The sequence below is a fragment of the Malaclemys terrapin genome, chromosome 8 (assembly GCF_027887155.1).
Source record: "Malaclemys terrapin pileata isolate rMalTer1 chromosome 8, rMalTer1.hap1, whole genome shotgun sequence".
NCBI classification, from domain to species: Eukaryota; Metazoa; Chordata; order Testudines; family Emydidae; genus Malaclemys; species Malaclemys terrapin.
In genome coordinates, this window is record NC_071512.1 from 9,673,692 (window position 1) to 9,698,361 (window position 24,670).

At 40.0% G+C, this 24,670-nt stretch overlaps 1 protein-coding gene across 2 annotated transcripts in view; it reads right to left on the reverse strand.

The window, feature by feature from the left end:
• Positions 1 to 24,670, reverse strand: part of SPOCK1 (SPARC (osteonectin), cwcv and kazal like domains proteoglycan 1) — a 495,316-nt gene that overhangs the window by 20,262 nt on the left and 450,384 nt on the right. For both annotated transcript variants that reach the window (XM_054038315.1, XM_054038316.1), the window contains exon 7: positions 6,355 to 6,471. In XM_054038315.1, the coding sequence (XP_053894290.1) occupies positions 6,355 to 6,471 (117 nt within the window). The remainder of the gene's footprint in view (positions 1 to 6,354; positions 6,472 to 24,670) is intronic.

A 24,670-nucleotide genomic window follows, 5' to 3' on the forward strand; every position in this document is an offset into this window, starting at 1 on the left:
CAAACACTGCTTCTGAAAACTACCACTTAGAGTCTAACTGAAAGCCTAGAAGAGTGCTGCACTGTCTGCTATTTTAAGCGTTAAATTCAAGGAAGAGTAAAGTTTCACTCTGGAAACTGCATCCTTGAACTGCAGCTCTAGCTGAAGGTTGTCAGTGACACGGAGGGACAGGCAGAGGGGTTAAGTAATAGGGAAGTTTATGTCATTCATAACACACGTTTCTCTAACAAAGTAAGAAGATAACACCATTTCCTTACGGCTAAAGACAACTCAGGCAGGGTAGAGAGATCATGTTGAACTTTTCATTACCCCATTTCCTGATAGCTGCTCCTGTGTTATCTGATTTGAGTTTGAGTACATCAAAAAAGAAAAACTATATGTAATATACACAGATCTATCCAGCTCATCTTAGGCAAGTAGTGCTGTTGGCTTCAGTCATTCTACTCATCTGAGGAAGGCAAGCAGGATTTGCTCAGTGTGCAAACATCAGCTGAGAGAACTTCTGTAAGAGGCCCAGACCCTTATAAAGGGGAGGGGAGAGCTAACCTACAGAGACCTGCCATTCTGCCAGAACCACCCTCAGGATGCAAGGTCAGGGGCAGCACAAAAGGCAGGGGGTGGAGCCTGTGGAGGTCAGAAATTCATGAGGAGGTGGTGTCATTCCATGGTCCCTCTGAACCTCCCCCACTCCTCAGCAATGCCATCGTGGGAGGCCTGTTGTTCCATGGTCCCTCTGAACCTCCCCACCCCTCAGCAATGCCATCGTGGGAGGCCACACAACCGGTTGGCTTCCATTTGGCTGCCCCCTCGCTCTGTGGATGCACTCTATGGTGGGGTTCAAGTGCCACGCTGGGGGACTTGCTGCTGCTCAGATAGGTGATTACATGGTCTCTTGTGCGGACTGTGTGTTTCCCAGCCATTGCTCTCTCTGGCAGGCCACCTCCTAGTTGTGTGTGGCTCAGCTTGTGCACTCTGGCGGGGATGTAGGCAGCGCCATGGTGGGAGGAGAGGCTGGCATGGACCTGCCCTACCTCTTCACATACTCTGTGATTTGTGTGCTGTTCCTATTACTTTGCTCCCTTCCCTGATGTGTGGCCTTGTGTGTGTGTACAACATGCATTCAGGGACACAACAATGGAACCTTTGCAGAACTTAACTTTACAAGACAGTGACTCATATGAATAAGAAGCTGCTTTGTGACCCGTGGTCAGGGGCTGCATCAAAGAGGCCGTTATGGAAGGTCACTTATGAAGATAATTATATTAGTTTAATACTTTTCAATTGTTGCTGTTTTAAATAAACCAGGGAGCTTTCATGACACGATCAGGCTTTTCAGGTTAAGGTTTATTATGAAGCCTCTCTATTAAGCAGACAGTGCAGTATGTAAGTGTTCAGATATTACAGTGATGGATGGATATTACTAGTGAAAAGGTTACTATTAGGATGGCCTTTCAGTATGCAGAAGAAAGTCAGACACAACATCAGTTTCTACCTGCACTTCAAATTGCCTCTTGATAAGTTTCTTCCAATAAATTACCTTTCTCCAGGTCAATATCAACAGTCAAAACCAAAAATGCTGAAACTCAAGCCCACATCCTCTCATGTTCAGGATTTAAAACCAAGCGGACTCTCAGTAAATAAAGCTGAATTCACATTGCAAAGCTCAGAGGGGTAAACTCTCAGGGCACTGTATTGGAAATCGTTCACATAACTCCACTACTTTAATTGGAAGTCACTGCTAGCATGTGCACCAAACCAGAGTTCACTTCCCCCATAGCAGGACTGCTGTAGACAATCGGCCTGAGCAACGATAAATGAAGTAATTGCATTTCTGGGGCCTAAAGCCTTATGATAACTGTGACAATGTACTGCATAAAATAAATACTGTTTACTGCATTTCTTAAGAGAATATAGTGCTGGTTTAACAAAAAATACAGCACAGGCAGCAGCAAGACCTCTTAATCCCACCCATCTGCCTCAACCCCGCCTTGCAATGACCACCACTAAGGGTGAGAGTATAGTGCAGGTTTCATGCTCATTCAGTTATTGGCTTCTCTGCAGAGACTGCTAACAAGGATGCCAATTAGTGTCAATGGTGGCAGAGGTTTTTCTGATTTGGACACCTGTTTACTAGGAGCTGGACTGAGACCATTACATTTTACATTCCGTCTGACAACTGCTCGAAGTCCTAACAACTTCCATTCACTATGCATCTGGAAGGGATTCAAACTGGTGACCTCCATGTGCAAGACTCCATGTCCCATTATTACCCCAAACCATCCATCTCTTCTGGATGCAAAAATGACATCAACAAAAAACCTTTATGTGAAATTCCTAATTAAAAAATAAATACACCTTCTGGCACATAACATTGCTTTTTTTGACTCTCCAAGAAGTGACTTACATGAGTTGAGTTTTAGTGACGTCATTAAATTATACAACAATTAAATTAACAGGAAAATAATTAGCCTCATTTCCATCATCACTAAAAATACAAAACACCACCCAGAAATATTTCTCTGGGGCTTTTTTTACATTTCACACAGCTCCACCAAATGTAAAAGATAAATGTCCCAGACCAGCTGAGTAGATTTTAGAAACACAACAACATTATGACCTAGCAACAGACTGAAGAGCAATTGGAATCTGACCCTAGCTAATTTGTGTTATTATTTCCTTATTTCAGTGCATGTTATTTATATTAGTATTATGTCCTGAGATGCTGTCAGTTAGAGAGAGGAAGACATAGTGCCTGAACCAAGGTGCTTAATTTAAATCAGAATGACAGATATTACATTGGCTGAAGGTCCAATTCTTGAAACAGTGCAGATTTCCCTCTTTTTTTTCCTTTTAAGAGAGGAAAAAATAGGAATGATTTTTTTTTCACCTGGAGGTGAACTTAATACAACCAAAGAGCTTATTTACACACTCAGCAGCATCTTGAAAATGGAATGTAGCACAGAGAAATCTCCACTGGAACACCTTCTCTAGACCATGGAGGTGTCCAAGGCATCTTAGGGGCTGGTCCACACTAACCCCCCACTTCGAACTAAGATACGCAACTTCAGCTATGTTATTCACGTAGCTGAAGTCGAACTATCTTAGTTCGAACTTACCGTGGGTCCACACGCGGCAGGCAGGCTCCCCCGTCGACTCCACGTACTCCTCTCACCGAGCAGGAGTACCGGCGTCGACGGCGAGCACTTCTGGGATCGATCCGGAATCGATTTATCGCGTCTAGACAAGACGCGATAAATCGATCCCAGAAGATAGATTGCTTACCGCCGGACCCGGAGGTAAGTATAGACGTACCCTTAGTCATCTCTTTCCATCATCTGCTTCTTTTTATTGCTACGGGGGCACCCCCAAAATGGATTACTTTGAGGATGCACATACCTCTTAAGGCGTCACAGGCATAACCAAACCAGCTCAATTTAATGAAGTGATCAGCCTGCCGAGGAGGGGAATACAAAGAGAGCAGTAAAAGGAAAGGGCTTTTTTGAACCCAGTTATACTTTTGGCCTTCACAACATCCCCTGGCAACGAGTTCCACAGGCTGACTGTGCTCTGTGTGAAGAAGTATTTCCTTTTGTTTGTTTTAAACCTGTTGCCTATTCATTTCATTGGGTGACCCTTGGAGTAAATGACACTTCCTTATTCGCTTTCTCCACATCATTCATGATTTTATAGACCTCTGTCATATCCTCCTTTAATCGTCTGTCTTCCAAGCAGAACAGTCCCAGTCTTTTTAATCTCTCCTCATATGGAAGCCATTCCATATCCCTAATCATTTTTGTTGCTCTTTTTTGTACTTTTCCCAATTCTAATATATCTTTTTTGAGATGGGGTGACCAGAAGTGCATGGAGTATTTAAAGTGTGGGCGTACCATGGATTTATATAGTGACATTATGATATTTTCTGTCTTATTATCGATCCCTTTCCTAACAGTTCCTAACACTGTTCGCTTTTTTGACTGCCACTACAGATTGAGCGGATCTTTTCAGAGAACTATCCACAATGACTGCCAGATCTCTTTCTTGAGTAGTAATTTAGACCCCATCATTTTGTATGTATAATTGGGATTGTGGTTTACTGTGCATTACTTTGCACTTATCTACATTGAATTTCATCTGCCATTTTGTTGCCCAGTCACCCAGTTTTGTGAGATCCCTTTGTATCTTGTTGCTGTAACTCTTCACAGTGTGTCTCTCCCCTTGTGGGTTCCAGGACTAGCTGCTCTAAGAAGCAGTCATTAATGGTGCCTAGAAATTTTATCTCTGCATCCTGTCCTGAGGTGACGTGTTCCCAAGTTGATAGCCTCCATTATTATTAGGTTTTCTGTTTTTGTAGCCTCTCTAATCTCCCTGAGCATTTCATAATCACTGTCACTATCCTGGTCAGGTGGTCAGTAGTACATTCCTACTGCTATACTCTTATTATTCAAGCATGGAATGTCTGTTCATAGAGATTCTATGGAACTGGTTGATTCAATATTTAAGATTTTTACTGTATTTGACTCTATGCTTTCTTTCACTTACAGTGCCCCTCCCCCACCAGTGCAACCTACTCTGTCATTCCTATATGTATGTATCCTATATCTGTACTCTGTTATAACCATATCCCATTGATCATCATCATAACTCCACCCGATGCCTATTATATCAATATCCTCATTTAATACACTTATCTCAGTATTTAGACGTTTTGGATTTGTATACAATCAATTGGTCTTTGCCCACTGGCTAATCTTCACAAGGAAACCAAAGGTCAGCTGTATAAAGAACGTCTTTTCGCATCCCGATAAAGGAAGATTTAGCATTAGCAATCTGGTTCTGGACCCAAAGGGCTTCAGAGGAAAATGTGCTTAGAACTTTCTAAGGAAAAAGGCCTGAAGCAAATTCATCACCCTCAGGCCTGAAGCGAATTCATCTCCTGAAGCCATTCTTAGATTTCTACCCAGTTGCATCGCTTCACAATTATTTTGCTACATTTACATAATAAATGCATCATTTCAGAGTGCGGTTGAAGAAGTCAGTGTCTCAAAAATATTTTAAAACTATCGACTGTTTAAAATGAATGACTTCTTATATGTAACTGGAAATAAGTTGGAACTTTCTTAAACAAAAGATGTACGGAAAAGACAGTTGTCATGAGATCTTGTCTTTGTGTTTGGCCTTTATTGCATGATTTTTATATCAAGGTTTTACAAAATTTTGAGCAGTACATTGTGGGCTATATTGCGTCTCTATAGTAAGAGGCAGCACAAAGCTGTGTACCTCAGGAGCAGCAAAAGGGAAGCAATGGAGCTGGTATAGGCCAGCAGCGAATTACCACCCCTGGGGCACTGATTCAGCTCTGATCCATTCCATGCCCCTCCTCTAATATGAGCTCCGGGACTTCCAGTGTGTTGTACCAGCGTCCAGGATGTTGGTATGCTGCAAACTGGTGTGCTGTACATAAACACCCTGGTTTGCAATGCAGTGACTTGCCATGTAGGCGAGCTCTTAAAGAGTTAGAATTATGTACCTTTCTTGCATGTATTTTAGAGGTTTACCAACAAAATGACATGCCTTAATAGAACATAAGCTCACCTCTACTTAGTCTTTCTTTGTAACCCCTGTGTGAGTCTTTTCCTCCCTACTGGGTAAATAACATCAAAATTAATCGTTTGAGTTATACCTATAGGGTGCTGTCTTTTTTTAAAAAACAGGGGTATCAAAAGCAGTAGGTGCTGAGAAGTGTTATTAGATACCTGGGATGCAGCACATGAATCTGAATGCCTCTTTTTTAGCACATACAATTCCAGCTTTTCTAACCTTTCTGCATCAACTAATCTGTCCAGGCCAGTGGCTATCCTTTGGACATTTTCTTCCCATTATCATTCCTGTTCCATAAGGCTAACTGGAAATAAGAAAATGAAGCCCCAGTGTAATTTTCTCTGTGCTGTACGTTTAATGCGTGTATGTCACATATTTTGTTTGCCATTTTGCACACAGCCATATAATGTGCTGGCATGTTTGTGATTCTCTCTATTAGTATCCGAACCGTTTGTGGCCATAACAGCAGACCGATTGTCTAGTCTGAATTGTGTGTGTGTGTGTTTGTTTGGTACGTGTCGTACTGTCTTCTTTTACGACAGTTTCGGGTTGAGAGGGCACTTGTAACTCCCATAGAAATCAATGGGAGCTGTATATTCTCAGTATCTCTTAGGATCAGGTCTGTTATATGGCGCAGATATTAGTATACTTGCCCAGGGACACAATAGTGATGTACTAGGGATTGTATTAACTGTTCTGCCCTTTAAATGTGTGTGAGCTTGCCTAGAACTTCATTTTTATAAAGAGTTTTCTTACTGCCTTGTGCTGTGTCCGAACTTGTTGGTTTAATGACACGATTTGCATCCTCATGAAGAGCACCGAACCAATCTTTTAGTCGGGAAGCAAGACTTCTCAGCTCCTTGTCTGTGCAAGCTGTCAAAACAACAAAGGAACAAATTAAATTGCAAAGATCATGCAAGTTAACTTTTTTCTGGATCTTCTACTAGAACTTAATCGTTTTTTGTTACTCATAGCATAGTCCTGGCCTAACAGCTTAGAAGTAAAAGACCGACAAAGGGTAGGGGAAAGCAATACAACATATAAGGAAATATAAATCATAATGAAAGGATTTTCTTATTACTATATTCAAATATCTCCTTAGAGGTCGATGTGATTTGTGATTTAAACTCCATCCCACACACCCATCTCTGCAGTTTCTTGCTTAGAAATAGGTGAGTAGTTAAGGTAAGGGCTGTCACTTTATAGAACTTCAGAGAGGGAACATCAGTCAAACAGGAAAAAAAAACCTCACCTAGAAATTTTATTAGAATAGGACACTAGGAGTAATTTATAACCCACATTTGGGTTAGTTTAAGGCTATTGTTAATGCCATAGGAACTCTGTTTCTTAAAGAAAGCTGTCATGTTCTTTCAGTTCTACTGCAAATAAAGCTTTGCCATTTCTAAAGGTTGTCACAAGTCCTTTTTGTTGGCCAGATAAAAGCATCTATTGCTTGAATTTTTACTGAGAAACATCTAATTTTTCCATAAATTTCTACCAAGAGATTAACGCCCAGCAGAAGCCAATATTTATTAGAAAAAAGGCTACATTAGACACCATCTGTCAGAATGAATATTCCTGCTTCTGCATTATCTTTAGTGCTTGAATTCACAGATTTAAACCATTTTACCTTTCTTGCCATGAACTCATTCTAAATTTTAACAACAGTTTTTTAGAATACAAAACATGGTTCTGTGCAATAGAGTCAGACATCCCTCACGAAGTAACCCACAATATATCTTCTCCAATTCACGGAACATTGTAATACTCCTCCCACTAACTTACTCGAGACCAAGTCCCCCTGCTTGTCTTCTCAAGTTAAACTCATTGCTCTTATGATTGCAATGAATGAATCTATTATGAGTAGCACTAATATGTATTGGCTTGCCATTTTTTCTGCTTTCTAACTGCTCCCCACTCTGTTTCTGGAGGTAGCCTGCTCCTAATTTTCAAGCGAGACACTATAGATTTTTTGAGAATGTAATTTTTTTATTCATTTCCCCCCTCAAGCTTAAGGAAAAGTCTGTATGCACTTGCCAAGTTGGAAGAATGTTTTTGTTCCGCCATTTCTACATTCTTGGCAAAAGGTGAAAGTTTAATTTTTTTTTAATTCTGGGCAGAGGGAAGATGATTTTTTCCCCACTCCTCCATTACTCAGAAACAGTCTGATGGACTTTCCTTACTCTCCTGTTAAAGAGAGTAACAATCACTGCCTCCACCCTGAGGCTAAATCCAAGGAAGGAAAGGTTAAGCCCCAAAGAAGAAGTTTTGAGAAAGTAACGGTTATGTAAAAACAAGGGTTTATAGAGGAAGGCAATGCAGTATTAACTATAATGTAGCTCTTATTACTGTACAAGCTTATATTTTATTTATCACCCTTTTATTTATCACATCCGTATATTTAAACTATTATGTCTTTGCAAGTAATGGCAGAAGTCCTTGACTAATGAGATGTGAGGCCAACTATGTAGATCTTCCAATAAAGGACCAAACTACTCCAGGTAAATGGGACTTCCCACACTGCCATCCGTTTTGCACACTGTATATGTTGCTTGTGAAAGGTGTTGGTTTGTTGATCCAGCTTGGGAGTGAAGTCCCCTACCATAGAAGAGTCACAGCACAGGCAAGAGCAGACCAAGCTACACCAATGAAATGTCACCTTGACACAGTGGTGTTCAAGTCTGACCAAAACGGCCACCTCTAGGATTGAGAGGGTAGGGAAAAGCTAATTTAACAGGTAATGAGAGTTCAGAAACTGTCCAACCCTAGAGAGATGTGCATAACTTGGCCCCTGACTCAGTGAGCTACTCCCTGTCAAGGACAAAGACATTCTGTGAGCTTAGGCTTAGCTTCCTGGGAATGCTTTCATTAGGAACAGGGGTTCTCCCCTGACTAGAACTGGCTGGATCACAGCAGATCTGCAGAACCATAGATGCTGCATGAGTTATTCTGTCAGGGGATCCTTGCAGGCTGGTTTCCCCATTAGTTCCTTAATTGCATTTCCAAACTGTGGTTGGGAAAAGTGGGTAAGTTGATGCTAAAAGGATCAGTATTCACCGACCCATAAAAATCCTACAAGTTTCTAGGAGAAAAGATGCTAGAATCATACTCGTCTACTTAACGCTGCCCCAGTCTGTTCCCTACCCACTTGCAGTTCTTATATCCCTTGGAGCACCAATGGGGATGTTTCGATGGAATACAGGGAGGATGTAGCTGCATTCACCCTCAGTGTGTCTCAGGTCAATATCCATCAGATCTTAGTCTGCTCTACCTATGAAGGAGGCAATGTGACTGTCAGTTTTTGTCTGGGTATCATTAGGGTACCACAGGAACAAGAGGACTGTAAAGATAAACATGTCATTTCTTTTTCATTACTGATGGTGGGAACCTATCTTGATCACCAGTTTTTGCAGAGGAATCTACTCATTCCATATTGGCTTTCAGAATTAAAAATTAACACCACCTTTTTCTTTCTGAACAAGCATTCACTCTCTACAGTCACTCACTCTCAGCAATTTCATTTGCAAAATCAATTTTGAAGACAAATTATTAGAAATCAAGTGGAGCAGGGAAGAATAGTTAGTGATGTTTTAATTAAGTAGAACAGCTGGGCAGGTCATTTATATTTTTAGAATATTTCCCATAGCCTATTCCATTCTAAACTCCATATATAAATACTGCTTTGACTACTGATTATATTAGGAAAAAAATTCAGTAGTCTAGAAAGAAATCATCTATCCCCATGGCACAAACCTGAAGTTGATGAAACATTTATTTAGGAACCTCATTTCTAGGAAGCCTAGGATTGAACTCTAGACTACTGAGTAAATATCACTATGCCTCCTTGACATCTTCAGTGCTTGCTGCATAGGTAGAAAGAGCTTCACGGACTTTAATTCAATATCCTGTAGTGATATTTTACTTAGATTTATGTACTTTCAACGACAAAGACAACTTTACAAACAGAGAAATATACGGTAAGTCAAGTGGACTCAGGGCTGTTGTATTAAGTCAGCTGTCAGACTCTGGGTACAATCCCAAAGGGTGCTGAGTCTCAGATGGGAGTTAATGGTGGACAACACTTCCCAGGAAGAACTCAGTACTGTGCAGAATTGGGTCCTAATTATATTAGCTTTAATGGGAAAAAAAAACATTTCTAGCCAAATCAGTTCATGTCATCTGAATGCATGTTTTTAAAAGGCACTAGGAGATAGCAGCGAATACCCCAAATGAACAGACCAGAACTAGAGTAATAAGTGAGCCCTGGTCTACACCACAGAGTTAGGCTGATGCAAGGCAGCTTATGTCGACGTAACTATGTGTCTACACTAAAATTTTGCTCCCACTGATGTAACTCACTCACTACACTGACTTTGACTCTACTATGGAGGTGGAATTATGTCAATGTAGTTAGATCGACGCAGTGTCAGTGTAGACAAGGAGTTGTTTACATTGACTGTTGCTGGCTTTCAGAAGCCATCCCACAATGCTCCACACTAACAGGACGTGCACTGCTAATACAAGAAGCAAAGCGTAGACATGCACAAGTGATGCTGACGTGAGTTAGGTCAACTTAATTTTAAGTGTAGACATGCCCTGAGATTGGGAACCACTTACCCAAATAGTTCCTCCACTCAAACATTTGGGGTTTGAATAACATGTCCTTTAGATCTAAGCCTCCTTTTTGCAAAATCAAAATCATTCTCAGATTTGCTCATTTCTCAAGTGAATGCTGCTAAGAATTTTAAGGGCCAGATTTTGCTTGTTAATGCACAAAGTCCCACTTACTTCAATACGCTGGTGTTATGCAGATGTCACAACCAATTTGCTAAACCAGTCTGGAAATATCTGGTTGCTGTTCAAACATATACACAAAGATCCCTATCCTGCCCATATCATTCAATGGCCTGGATCAGTGTTCACATCGCACTCCCTGTCAATACCTGGCCTGGGATGGGGAAGCTAATGATCCAATCAGCGGACCAAATTCGGTGACGAATGCTGTTCACGTGCCATCTGAGGCATGATGTGCATACACTAATACAAATGGCAAAACACTGGGAGCAGGAGCAGGCCCTTAGTTTGAACTGTGACATAGCAAACCTGAGGGCACAGCAAACCTTGAAATCAATCTGTACTTTGCAGGATTGGTCTCTGGAGGATGCATCCTCTACACTTCACTGACAACTTTGCAATATGCTGCAAAATGCTATAACCTTTGCTACTTTATTTTGGTATCCAGCATAAGGCAGGAGTCAGCAGGACTTGACAGAAAGCCCAGCATAGGAGTTTTTAGACATGAAATTTGGCCTTATGTGACATTTTGCATATATGTCCTGATATTTTGTGACTTTTTTGGATACATTGTTCAGGGACGATCCATCATGGAATACGATGAAAAGCGTCTCAGTGGGGATTACAGTCTTTCTGCAGAAGAATAATCCTTCATCACGTGGATAAAATATAAAACCAAGGACCTGACAATATGTGGTCATTAAAAAATCCTTGGCATTTTTCATAAATCTACAGATGTTAAGCCCAGCGCCATGGCCAAATTTTTTGGGAGTATTGCCTGAGACGCCTTAACAAGGCCTGATTTGCAGATGGTGGGAGCTCAGCACTTTCAGAGGCCCATTCATCGTGTTTTCAGTGAGGCATCTACTCACTAGGTACATTTATTTATTTGTGGTAGCACCTACTCTGTGTTAGGCACTTTCAAAACATTTAAGAAGGACAGTCCCTGCTCTGAGGTGTTCCCAATTTAAGGAAAATCTTGGCCCCTGCATATACATTTATCTATCAGTTTAATTTATAAAACACTTTAGGATCCTTCTGAATGAAAGATACTTTGAAAATTATATTATTATTATTATTATTATTATTAAAAAGGGGTTTCAGGTAACATTACCTAGATGTTGAGATGGATTAAGGCTGTATGTGTATAGATGAACCAATGGTTTCAGGTTGTTATCTGAATATATGGAGGGTTCAAACAACATGAGTGCCAAAATGGATGGGACCATTTATCATACAGAGCTTGGATGGGCACCAATATGAGGGAAGAAGTCCTTTCATTGCCAGATCTGCGGCAGCTAAAATGTGAACAAAACTAGACAACGTACGGTATAAAACCTGCTGTCCTAAAAACGAACACACACACACACAGATTTTTCTCTGGTGTACATTTTCTTCAAAAAGAGATGGATTTCATTTGAAATAATTTCCTACATATTTTGAAAAGTCAACAATGGAAGTCCCTCGTCCTACTGTCCTTAACCACAGGACTTCTCTGAGAGTTTTGCCTGAGTACCTATGCCAGGATCAGGCCCAATAAATTATATTAGATTAATCATTGCACTTTTTATCTGCAAAGCACTTTAAAAACATTAACTTTTAACACTCAAGTTACTCTTAGAGGTAGATCTATACAATTATCCCCATTTTTTACGGACTGGGAAATTGAGACTCAGTGGTTAAGGGCCAGATTCTGTCACCTTTACTCACCTTAAGTAGTATCTGACTAAATAGTGGGACCACTTGCTGAGTAAGGATGGCAGAAAGTGGTCACCTTAGTGGCTTGCTCCGGCCAGTCAGTGCAAGAAGCAGGAGTAGAATGAAGCCATTCTGGGATCCAAATGTTATGCCCAGATCAATAAACCAAACAACGTCACTATGTAAACAATTTAAGAGCAATCTGTAGATTTATTCCGAAGTGTAAAACAATTTACATAACAGTTTGGCATTGTTTTATTGCTAACAAACAGAAAGCATTGTTTTGAAATACCTATTCCCCCAAACAGAAATAATTAATCCAGCCTAATGTAAAACCATTAGCCTCTTGTAACTCAGCTGTGCTCAGATTTACATAGCAGCACTTCCATTAGAGAGTTTTTCAACTCCATGGTCACTAATCTATACAATGGGGGTGAAGTTGAACAGTCTAGCAATTTACTTTTATTCTTTCAGTTTGGGATATTCAGGAGCAAGTCAATGCTGAAATTTGAACTGACTTCTATGGAAGCAAAGGTAGGCCAACACTGAGCACTTTTTATATTCCATTCTTAAAGTAAATCTTTCACCATATGATTATAAAAATTATCCCAACTTAACAAAGCAACTAATATGAAATTAATAACTAACAAAACAATACTTCTACTAAGTCATACTCCAAGCAAAACCTAGTACAATAGTATATTCCATTGTTTTAACATTTCCAGGATGAGAATTTCAGAGTAACAGCCGTGTTAGTCTGTTTCCGCAAAAAGAACAGGAGTACTTGTGGCACCTTAGAGACTAACAAATTTATTAGAGCATAAGCTTTCGTGGACTACAGCCCACTTCTGCATCTTATGCATCTTATGCATCCGAAGAAGTGGGCTGTAGTCCACGAAAGCTTATGCTCTAATAAATTTGTTAGTCTCTAAGGTGCCACAAGTACTCCTGTTCTTCTTTTTTCAGGATGAGAATGTTACTCTGATTCAAAGTTCCAATTTTACCAGGCAATATTAGTCTGGTATAGTATTCTATACTGCTTAGAAAACTCCTGCAGTGATATTAAGCAGTGATTTCATAGTTGGCAAATTACATAGCTCAAGCTCATAAAATGTGGGCATAATCTGATTTATAAAATATGACTTTCCATAATTAGCATTAATCTATATGGCATGCCTTAGCTTTTTTAAAATACATTTTTACTACTTGGCTAAAACTGACTTTGGAAAATCTGATCAGATGGAAAGATACCGTTGCCTTATGACATTAAATACAAATCTTGGGCAAAGATTCTGGAGCAAATTCTTTATTCTCTGAATATCTAAGAAAACTCAGCATGTGCGAGCATTCCCTGAAAGCTACTCTAGTTTCGGCTGTCTGTGCACTACAGGGGTGGAGTGAGAACAGCAGAGACAGAGAAGGGAGGAATGAAAAAGAAGTGCTCTAAGAATCATTTAGGTTATAACACTACAGTGGTTGAATCCAGGTAGAAAAAAGCAAGGTGAAGGAAACATCATAAAGTACAAGCAACACAAATAACAAAACAACAACTGTAGCAAACAAGAATCTTGGGGATTTTTGTTAGTTTACTTTTCCATGTTCTTTACATCACAGCTAAATATCAGTTTAATTTTTTTACGTTATCTTTCTTACTTTGGTCTTCTCTATCACCATACAATATATTTGGTATCATGACAATTGTATTTATTACCCCTCTTTATACCACTAACTAAATACAATGTTACAGATAATATGAGCTGGTGACAAAGATCTGCAGTGTATAATGAAGGGAGAATATAATGACTGGGGACCAGGCAAAGGAACTTAATATGTTTTATTATGAACCACTTCTAATTTTTATTATTCTATGACATGTGTGATCTCACAAAGTTTTAAACTGATGTAATCCCTGCTCCCAAAACTTTACATTCTTTTAGTATGTGACAAGGAACAATGAGGGAATAAAATCAGACACCTTAGCTTTTTGGGGGGTGGGAGATTAGGATGACAAGATACAAAGAAAACAAATATAATGTGCAATGCATATAATGAACAGCAATGCGGCACAGCAATTTAGCATGTTTGTGAGAATGTTCACACATCCTGAAATGTTATTCATTTTTCATTACTCTCCTGCTTAAAATGTTTTAGACATCCAATCATGAAGCAGAACCAATACTATGTGAGCTAGGTGACAACTAAACAGGTAGAAGCACCAGTATCATGTACTTAGGTGATAAACCACACAATACGAACAACAAAAGGTGAATATTCCAATTAGAACAATTCTTAAACAACACCTAGTCTGGAAATGATTCATCTAAACTATTCAGCAAGTAGCTACAAACATGTTAAAAGAAAACTGGGCATGGTTTGTGAATGATTCACAAAGCAAAAAAGGAACTATATATGTCTAGTGTACATATATGAAACATTATACATAATCAACAGTTCAATCATTTGTACTGGAAACATTAAGGACAATGCTGTACAGTTTTGATTAAAATGTGATATAAATCCATACATAGCTGTCCATGATTTGTACCTTTATTCATACTTGTAGTTAGAAATATGACATCTGACAAACACAACTGTCTCCTTTTTGTGTTTCTATAGACTACCTAAAATGATAATCAGGCACTGTCTAAGTAAATCATTCAAAATGGTAAAATGCATAAATTTAGATATATTATAATAGCACACTATTAAAAAGGGTGATATTAGTATTCTCTCCTATTGTATGGGACACAACATTATTCTTATCTTTTATATTAAACGGTAATTTTAATATGATTAATCTTCATATGAAAAGAAAATGCTGCTATTTTTACGCTGTCCCTGACAAACATGTTATCGCTACATGTTATCTCCTCTCAATATGTCAAACACTTTTACTACTCTACTATAACTGCTTGTTATGACTGGCTCTAAAAGAAAAGTAAAAAGCCCCAACTATTGCTATTTTATTTTAGCTTTGCCTAACTTTGTAGCTTTCCCCCCACTTTAGAGTATGGTTCTGCTCTCAGACGTGCAGGTGTGCAGCGCATAGTGTATTGTGACATCATTCACTGTACATATCTCCAAGTGCAACAGCTGATTTCAAAAAGTGCACACAGATACCCACCTTGGTATCTGAGCAAAGAACTAATCAATTCCCATGCCAAGTGGCTTATCTCTACTTTCCGGGAAGGAAAGTTTTGTCCTCCAGCATGTACCAAACACCACCAGCAAAATGCTCAGGATCTTAGGTCTGCAATTCAGTGAGCAGCTTCTTTACGGTGTCTTACGGGGGTATTTTCTAGAGTTATGCGAGATATTTATGTCAAACCTTAAACCCACTGGAACCGAGCCCTCTGTTTGAGTTTCAAGGTGTTCTCAAAACTGGGAAGCTGGTGATCACCCAGCCAAACTAAAACTTCTATCTCCAACTACCCAGAATGTCCTGGGACACCCTTTATAAGGCCAGAGGGCAGATTCCTGGGACTTTCTGGAGGGAAGAGGTGGCTGAGGGGTTAAAAAGGGTTTAGTTGTGGGGGGTTCCTCTTGTCAGCTTTCTTTTACCAAACACAATGCATCTACGAACCCAACTGCAAGTTCGGATCAGGAACCAAACACTGTCCATCTGTGTGCATTCCTCCCTCCTCTCACTATTAGCATGGTTGGAAATTACTAGAACTGTTTGGGAATTTTTGCATCCACGTGATTTTTTGATGGAAAACACACTTTCTGCAGAATCAAAATTTTCCATAGAAAAAATTAAGTTGTGTCAAAGTTTTTCAGTTTTTCATTGAGACAATTTAAATATGATATTTGTGTTTCAGATCAAAATCTAAATATTTTAGTTTGTTGAACTGAACTGAAAGTTAGCTTCCAGACAGCTCAACATTAAATTGCATTTGGAGAGGGTACTGAGTGCCTCATGGGAGCTGTAGTTCAGGTGCTCTATGCCATCATTCTCTCCTCTGGGCCAGCCTCCTTGGTCAGACTACATCTCCCATGATGCATCACAGTATCCTCTCTGAGTGACCCGTGTGATTTATCACAGGAGTCACACGAGTGCTCTGTGTCATGTGGCATGCAGTACTGCCAGGGTGCCCATCCAGTGGGGAAGATTGAGGGGACTGACACCCCCAAACTACAACTCCCATGAAGCACTGCACTCAATTGGCAGATGCAATTTAATATTGAACTGACTCAAAATAAAACCTTTCCATTTGGGAATGTCAAAACCCTTCAACATTTCTGAAATAAAGTTTTTCAGAACTTTTTTTTTTCTAGGAAAAATTTGATATGGCGACTTTATCCTGATTTTGGACAAAAACAAATGTTACAATATCAGAATTTCCTGCAGGATGGAAATTCCAATTTTTGCTCAACTGCAGAAATTACACATATGCACTAACAAGGTAATTATCTTCAAAACTACCCAGCCTTTGTTGGCTGGGATACTGTGAAGCCTCAGTGTATTTATGACCCAAATGTCCCAATTATCCATAGGATTTACCCCTGACATTTCCCTAAAATAGCAGGAAGCTTTTTTATAAGTATAAAAAAAAGAATGGTTAGGGTTGTAATTTTCATGAAGAATAAAGGCTTCATACTCCATTACTTTGGAAAGGAAAGGGGTTTTTTGTCCCATTCGAAATATGCTTTCTGAGCCAGTAAATAAAGTTTTATTTAAAATCCCTCCCAACATTTCATGTCAAAGTTGTACCCAGATATATTTGTCACACAGAAGTCTCTAGATTCTGTGGCTATCCTTTCATAGAGATGACACCTATCTTGATAACCACCTCTGATCCTTCTGTCACTTCTTATTCCCAGTCCCATAAATAAAGCAGAAGAGGCCAAGATATTGTAGTCAAAGATGTGAGATGAATACACAAGCAGCTACGTTACTGTGCTGAGGAAACAGGCTCTGAGCTGAAGCTTGCATAAAACTGGTGCATTTATACGACAAAGCTCAAGATAAAACAGGAGAGACAAAGAGTGAGGGCTATACTTTCAAAGCGTACGTGAAGTCCAGTGTGACGTTTTCATGTGGTCTGTTTTCAAAGCTCTTAATGTTAGAAGCTTTTGTGTTAGAATTAATGAATGATGCGAAAACCTAGAAAGGTTTGGCTGTTCAGCTCAGCTAGACACCCAAAACGTCTGGATGTTTCCCTGAAATTCATCCAAATTATATGAATCTCTGGGGTCTGCAGAATTGGGCAGAAAGCCTTGTGAAATGTTGTGACAGTACCAGAAGTGGTCAGAGATACTCCCCCTCTGTGTTTGGCTCACCCTCCCAAAACCTATTTGTCAGATCATCCTCCTTTTCTCATTCAAATCCTTCCTAAAACCTCAGTTCTGCCAAGTCACCTCTGAGAAATGACTGAATTAATATTTATTTAAAAAACAAGCAAGCTGGATTAGATGGAGCCATGCTGACATATACATTTCACTCAGTAGTGGTGAGATCTTACTATTGTAACCCTTTCTCTTCCCTCCTCACCCCTTTTTCTTTGTTTATGACCCTCAATGTTTGCTTATGACTTTTGCATGTTGAGTCCCCAGTAGGGCAAAGACTTATGCACATGCTTAATTTTGCACACTGTGAGTAGTCTCATTGAAGTCATTTGGATTACTCACACTGTAAAATTAAGCCAATATGTTAGTCTTCACAGGACTGGGAACTCAGACTGTACATTTTGTGTAGCAAGGATTTTTTAGAAGTGTTGCTCACCAATAACCATTAAAGTCAGTGGAAACTCTGGGAGCCCAGCACTCCTGAAAATCAGTCCATCTGCCCGTACTAATTTCTGTTAGCACCTAATATGCTCTTGGTCCCTCATGATAACACCTAATAATCACAGCCACAATAAAATAATAAAATAAATAATAATAATAATAATGCGGAAAAATCAACTTGTTCTGGGTTTAATTTGAGACAGGTTCAGGTTGGTTCTTTTATGCAAACCAGTTCACGTATCACGATTACAGTGCTTGCATTTTACATTAATGCATTGCCTCCAAAAGTTCCAACCCTTAGGTTGACTCTATTCTTAAGTGTAGACACTACAGCTATGGGAGAAGTTCTCCCATCTCTAGTTAATCCACTTCCCCAAGAGACTGTAGCTAGGTGGATGGGAGAATTCTTCCATTCACCTAGTGCTGTCAACACCGGCGCTTAGGTTGGTTTACCTATGTCACTGAGGTGTGTGGATTTTTCACATCCTTGAGCGAAGCAGCTGCGTCAACCCAACTTTCAGTGTAGAATAGCCCTAAGTCTCACAGGAGTTAACCAGAGCAGCTGAACTTGCTCCCCACCTGAGGAGATGGTTTTGCTTCACTGTCACGAGTTGAACAAGAAAGGAATTTTAGATTTTGACCTTCAGCTGAAATGTTCTGAATGATAAATACTTGGAAATAAGTTGGGTAGATGGTGATAAGGGGCAACTGCTAGTTTGCAGAGAGCATTCAATGATAAAAATGGTCTTCAGCTTGAGAGAGCAAAATTCAGGTAGTAAAATTAGTAATTGGACAGTGTTTGGGGAGAAGTGGAAAATGTTCAATATGAGCAGAAAGACGATATTGGCAATGCCATAAATTAAAGAAAAATAAACGTAAAGAAATCAATAAAAACAGTAACTAATTAGAGGCATTTCATAAAGAATTGCCCATGTTGAAATCTAATGTTTGCAAAAGTTTCGTAAAATATTACACAATACTCAGTATTCACTGAAAAACAGCTGATGATATAAGCAAGAAAAGCAATGAAAGGCAGGCGAATTGTACTTGTTGAAGTTCCTTACCCGCATCCTGTAACCAAAGGTGGGGCAAAAACCACCTAGAAATGAAATAATCTATTAAAACAGCTCATTTTCATGACATTTCAGGCAAACAGGATACTAATTCTTAATTTAACACCACTCCTTCCAATCAATGAATTCTGGAATAGTTTATAAGGATAAAATTGCTTCTTAGAAGCAAAAAAGTATACTTTCTGATACTGCTCCATCCCCACAAATATATTTGTATGACCTCTAAAATTAATGAGATCCCAGATGGTTATTGTTTTTATTTTTATTTCGCAAAATATGATGTTTTCAAAATTTGTTTCTTTTAGTTTCAGCCCATGGGAAATTTGAAAAGTAAAATTAAGAGGATCCTTTTCGTGGCTCTCTTTGGTTTAGTGAACACTTTACTAAATAATAAAATATCTCCCCATGTGTAAAGTGCAGAAATCATTTGTTTTAATAAGAGCTGTTTGTTTTATGTGATATATGTAATTACAGTTCCAGCATTTATAGTGCTTTACCAATGGATTAGCTGCATTAGCTTTCAGCCCATATCAAATATAGTAACTCAGTATAAAACGTACTTCCAACTGCCGCAGTCCCAGGTACCTCTCTCAGGTACTGTGTGCATATGATTTCTAAGGGAGAACCAGATGTAAGGCAGTGTTCACTGGGATGAGGTCAAGAGATGAGAGCAAGTAAAGGACAGACACTAAGACAGGAAATTAAAGGCGAAATGGAGAAGTGGAAAAGTAAAAAAAAAAAAAGATTTCAAAGCAATCTTTGCTTTCTGATCTCTATACTGTCTAAATCTTAAGAAATCAGAGAGTTAGCTGGTTTAATCTGGAGGCAGGTGCTTCAGACTGTGCAGCACAAGCTAACAAACGTGAATAATTACAAACAAAAGAGAACCAAAAGGAGTCCGTGCATTAAAAAGCCCTTACAAGCAGTGGAGAAAATAGTAACAAGAGAAGCTGGACTGTAGAGGGATCTATTTCCTTTCACTACCTTCATTGGCCCCCTGCCATATCCATACGTGGAGGACCATAGTGGGTTGCAGCTGTGCTCTGTGTATCTTGATGGTGTGAGAGTGTTTATGAATAGGGCTTATAACGAAGATACTAAAACACACAGATGTGCTCCAATATTCTGATCACAGTACTGAGAGGTGGGAGATTCTGAAATCTCCATGTAACTCCCACAAAGACAAACACCTCAGTCATATTACTCGTTATTTTTCATAACTGGTATCGGGCAGGTCTCTCAGGGAAAAATAAATTCCCAAACTAAGGGAATATCTCAAAGAAGAAGGGATTGTTATCAGAAGATAAGGTATTATTTTTACTATCATCAAGCTGTGAATGCTAGTTTGTATTGTATTGAGCGAGCTCTATTCTAGAAGTAAACTTACAAACTCAGGACAATTGGACCCTCCACAATTAGGTGTCTACTGATTATTTATGTTCCCTGACAGGGCTATATGGAATATATCGACTGTATGGAAAACATTTTATTTAGGGCCAGACTACGTGCAGGTATTGGGTGGGGAGCATGCATACAAATCATCCCTCTTCTGTGGTACATGCAACTCCTATCACAATGGCATTTCCTGAAGGCAGGTGAATGTACTGGCTGCTTCCTGGGAGTGCACTGTGGGCCCAAAAGCCAGCTCTACCAAAGGGAACACGATCCTACATCCTTCCCTGAGAGTCCCCCGTCCAACCCTTACTTGGGCCACTTCCTAAACACTGCAAGTTTGGCCCAGAGATATTAGTTCTTGAACTGTATTAGAAATCCATCACCAGGAAGATATGTAGCTCAAAATATGTATCACCCACACAGAACATAACTGGAGAGAATAACCTCAATTATATGGGGTTCCCCCACCTTTATACACTTCCTCAGGGATCCTTGCAAAGTGACAGATAAATCCAGTTGGTCTATGCTTGAGTAAGATGGAGAGAGATACTCGTGAGGTAGCATACATTGGCAGAAACTATTTTGCTCCTTCATTAAGCTTTTTTGGCACACCCTAATAGCACATGCTATTTTTTATTTTACATTGTGCATATACTTGTATTTATTCTGTGTACCCCTGCTGAATGTCTCCTCTCTCATACCACCAGGGCTTCATTAAGATACAATATTGTCTTGTAGTGAATTATTCTAAAATGTGAAAACACAAAACTCTAGAAAGGACAACGAGGAGTTCTGGGGCAGGATGGGGTTTGGAGATGTCCCATAGGAATTCTCCCTGCAAATTGTTGGGAAACCTGATAGAAATTGAGTGAGAAAGTGCAAATAAGACAACACAGATCCCCAGTGGATTGCAAAAGTCCCCTGGAAGGAAATCAGAAATCTCTCTGCACCATTGTAACTTCCACAATCAAGCAAAGGCAAATGTACTGCTTCGGGTAAAACGTACTGAATCAACGTAGGAAATATACAGTGGCAACATGGTGTATATGAGAATACGTTAAAATCAAGTGATGATTTAGGAAGTAAATACAGAGTAAAGACTAAAACTTGATTAGTTCTAAGACCTGAATCTGATCTGATATTACACCAATTTTACAGCAGCAAAACTCCATTAATATCACTGGAGTCACTTCTGATATAGGCCAATATGGAGTCAAGATCAAATGCCTAGATCCCAATTCCCAGGTCCTGAGCAATGAGATTGCCAGCTGGGGCACTCACACCAGGAGAATCGTCAGTTGGCTGGTCAGCTCAGCTTTACGGTGCTTTGGTAGCATTGGTGGTACAAAGGGGCCACATCAGGGCCAAAGCCTTTGGCCCCTACTATTTAACTGGTAAATCCTGCTCCCCATTTGCAGGCCCAGAGGTCCACAAATGCAGCAGAATTTGGGGAGCCTGCGCAGAGTGGGCACATCCAACGCTCATTGTAGACCATAGTCACGAAGGTGAGTTTGAGGGTGAAGCAGGAGAGCTACAGAGGAGCATGCCTGAGGGGTTCCGGTGGTTCTGGTTAGATGGAATCTATTCAATAGTCCTCCACTTTCGAGGAGAGTTTAGGAGGCACAGGAGCTACCTCGGCACGAGGCTGTGGATGCAGCTGCAGAACCCATTGTTGGCTTGGGAAAGGAAGGCGGCGTCCCCTTCGGAACGAGCTAGTGCCCAGGTACTTGCCTGAATGTTCACTAGCAAGGTGGTGCAATGAGTTAAATTTGAATAAGTCTGGGTGCCTCTGGCAGGGGTGAGCATTATGTTTCTGATGCTGGAGCCATAATGGCATAATGCAGCGCAGAGGACAAAGCTAGGAAGCTTTTACTAAACCGTAAAGGAAACATCTGCTGGATTAATAAGAGGGTAGTTAGCTGAGATGAGTATCAGAGAAGCCACAGATTAAAGAGGTTTAGAACAGCTATTACCTACCTACTGCTACATGTGCCATTATCCCATGTCTATGCAACAATTCCATTCAATAATGTATAGAAAAGTGTGAGCCCACCAATGAGCACCTGGTCATTTAGATACAGAGATAATTAATAATATTAAAAAGGTATAGAATGAAGCTGGAAAAATCTCCCAACAAGGGATTTCTGTAAAGAGTTGCAAATTGGGCCCCACTCGTTCCTAAGCACTTGTTTATTTTTAATTCCCTTTAGAAAGAGGCAAGGCTTGGTTTTATGTGCTCATGGATATCATCATTTATTGAAAGCATCTGTTTTCTTAAAAAATATTTGAGCTATTAAAATATTTAACCACCAACATAAAGGCAGAGGGCGAGATCAAACCCCTGCTGTGGAGTTATAAAAACCAGGCACTGAGCACTTCTGATAAAGGGTAAGATTTGCTTGTATGCGAGGAAATTGTTTAAAAATCTGACATATTTGGAACTGCGGATGAGGAGGTTTTGACATCTGTTGGGAAAATAACACAGCAGAGCACGGATTATCCAACAAGTTCTTGGAATGCACTGGAGACAATTTTTTATTTCAGAAGGTGGAGAAAGCTACTAGGGGAGAGGCTGTTCTAGATTTGATTTTGACAAATAGGGAGAAACTGGTTGAGAATTTGAAAATGGAAGGCATTTTGGGAGAAAGTGATCATGAAATGGTAGAGTTCATGATTCTAAGGAATGATAGGAGGGAGAACAGCAAAATAAAGACATCGGATTTCAAGAAGGCAGACGTTAGCAAACTCTGGGAGTTGGTAGGTAAGATCCCATGGAAAGCAAGTCTAAGGGAAAAAACACTTGAAGACAGTTTGCAGTTTTTCAAAGGGACATTATTAATGCACAAGAGCAAACTATTTCATTGTGTAGGAAAGATAGGAAACATGGCAGGAGACCGCCCTGGCTTCACCAGGAGATCTTCAATGATCTAAAAATCAAAAGAGTCCTACAAAAAGTGGAAACTAGGTCAAATTATAAAGGATGAATATAAACAAATAATACAAGTATGTAGGGAAAAAATTAGAAAGGCCAAGGCACAAAATGAGATCACACTAGCATGAGACATAAAGGGTAACAAGAAAACATTCTACAAATATATTAGAAGCAAGAGGAAGACCAAGGACAGGGTAAGCCTGTTATTCAATGGGGGTGGAAAATAATAACAGAAAATATGGAAATGGCAGAGGTGCTTAATGACTTCCTTTTTTAGTTTTCACCAAGAAGGTTGGTGGCAATTGGACGTCTAACATACTGAATGCCAGTGAAAATGAGGTAGGATCAGAGGATAAAATAGGGAAAGAACACGTTAAAAATTACTTAGACAAGTTAAGTATCAGGGGGTAGCAAGACGGGTACCCAGAAATCACCTACTACAGGACAGGCCCAACAAGGACAATAACAGAACACCACTGGCCATCACATACAGCCCCCAGCTAAAACCTCTCCAGCGCATTATCCACGATCTACAACCTATCCTGGAAAATGATCCCTCACTCTCAGAGACCTTGGGAGGCAGGCCAGTCCTCGCTTACAGACAACCCCCGAACCTGAAGCAAATACTCACCAGCAACTACACACCACACCACAAAAACACCAACCCAGGAACCTATCCCTGTAGCAAACCTCGTTGCCTACTCTGTCCCCATATCTACTCTGGCAACAGCATCAGAGGACCCAACCACATCAGCCACACCATCAGGGGCTCATTCACCTGCACGTCTACTAATGTTATATATGCCATCATGTGCCAGCAATGCCCCTCTGCCATGTACATTGGCCAAACCGGACAGTCTCTCCGCAAAAGAATAAATGGACACAAATCGGACATCAGGAATGGTAACATACATAAGCCAGTAAGCGAACACTTCAATCTCCCTGGTCATTCTATTACAGATTTAAAAGTCACTATCATTGAACAAAAAAACTTCAGAAACAGACTTCAAAGAGAAACAGCAGAACTAAAGTTCATTTGCAAATTCAACACCATTAATCTGGGCTTGAATAGGGACTGGGAGTGGCTGGCTCATTACAGAAGCAGCTTTTCCTCTCCTGGAATTGACACCTCCTCATCTAATATTGGGAGTGGACTACATCCACCCTGATTGAATTGGCCCTGTCAACACTGGTTGTCCACTTGTGAAGTAACTCCCTGCTCTCCATGTGTCAGTATATAATGCCTGCATCTGTAACCTTCACTCTATGCATCCGAAGAAGTGAGGTTTTTACTCACGAAAGCTTATGCCCAAATAAATCTGTTAGTCTTTAAGGTGCCACCAGACTCCTTGTTGTTTTAGACAAGTTAGACGTCTTCAGCTCACCAGGGCCTGATGAAATGCATCCTAGAATACTCAGATATCTGAGTGGTCATAGTGGACCACAAGCT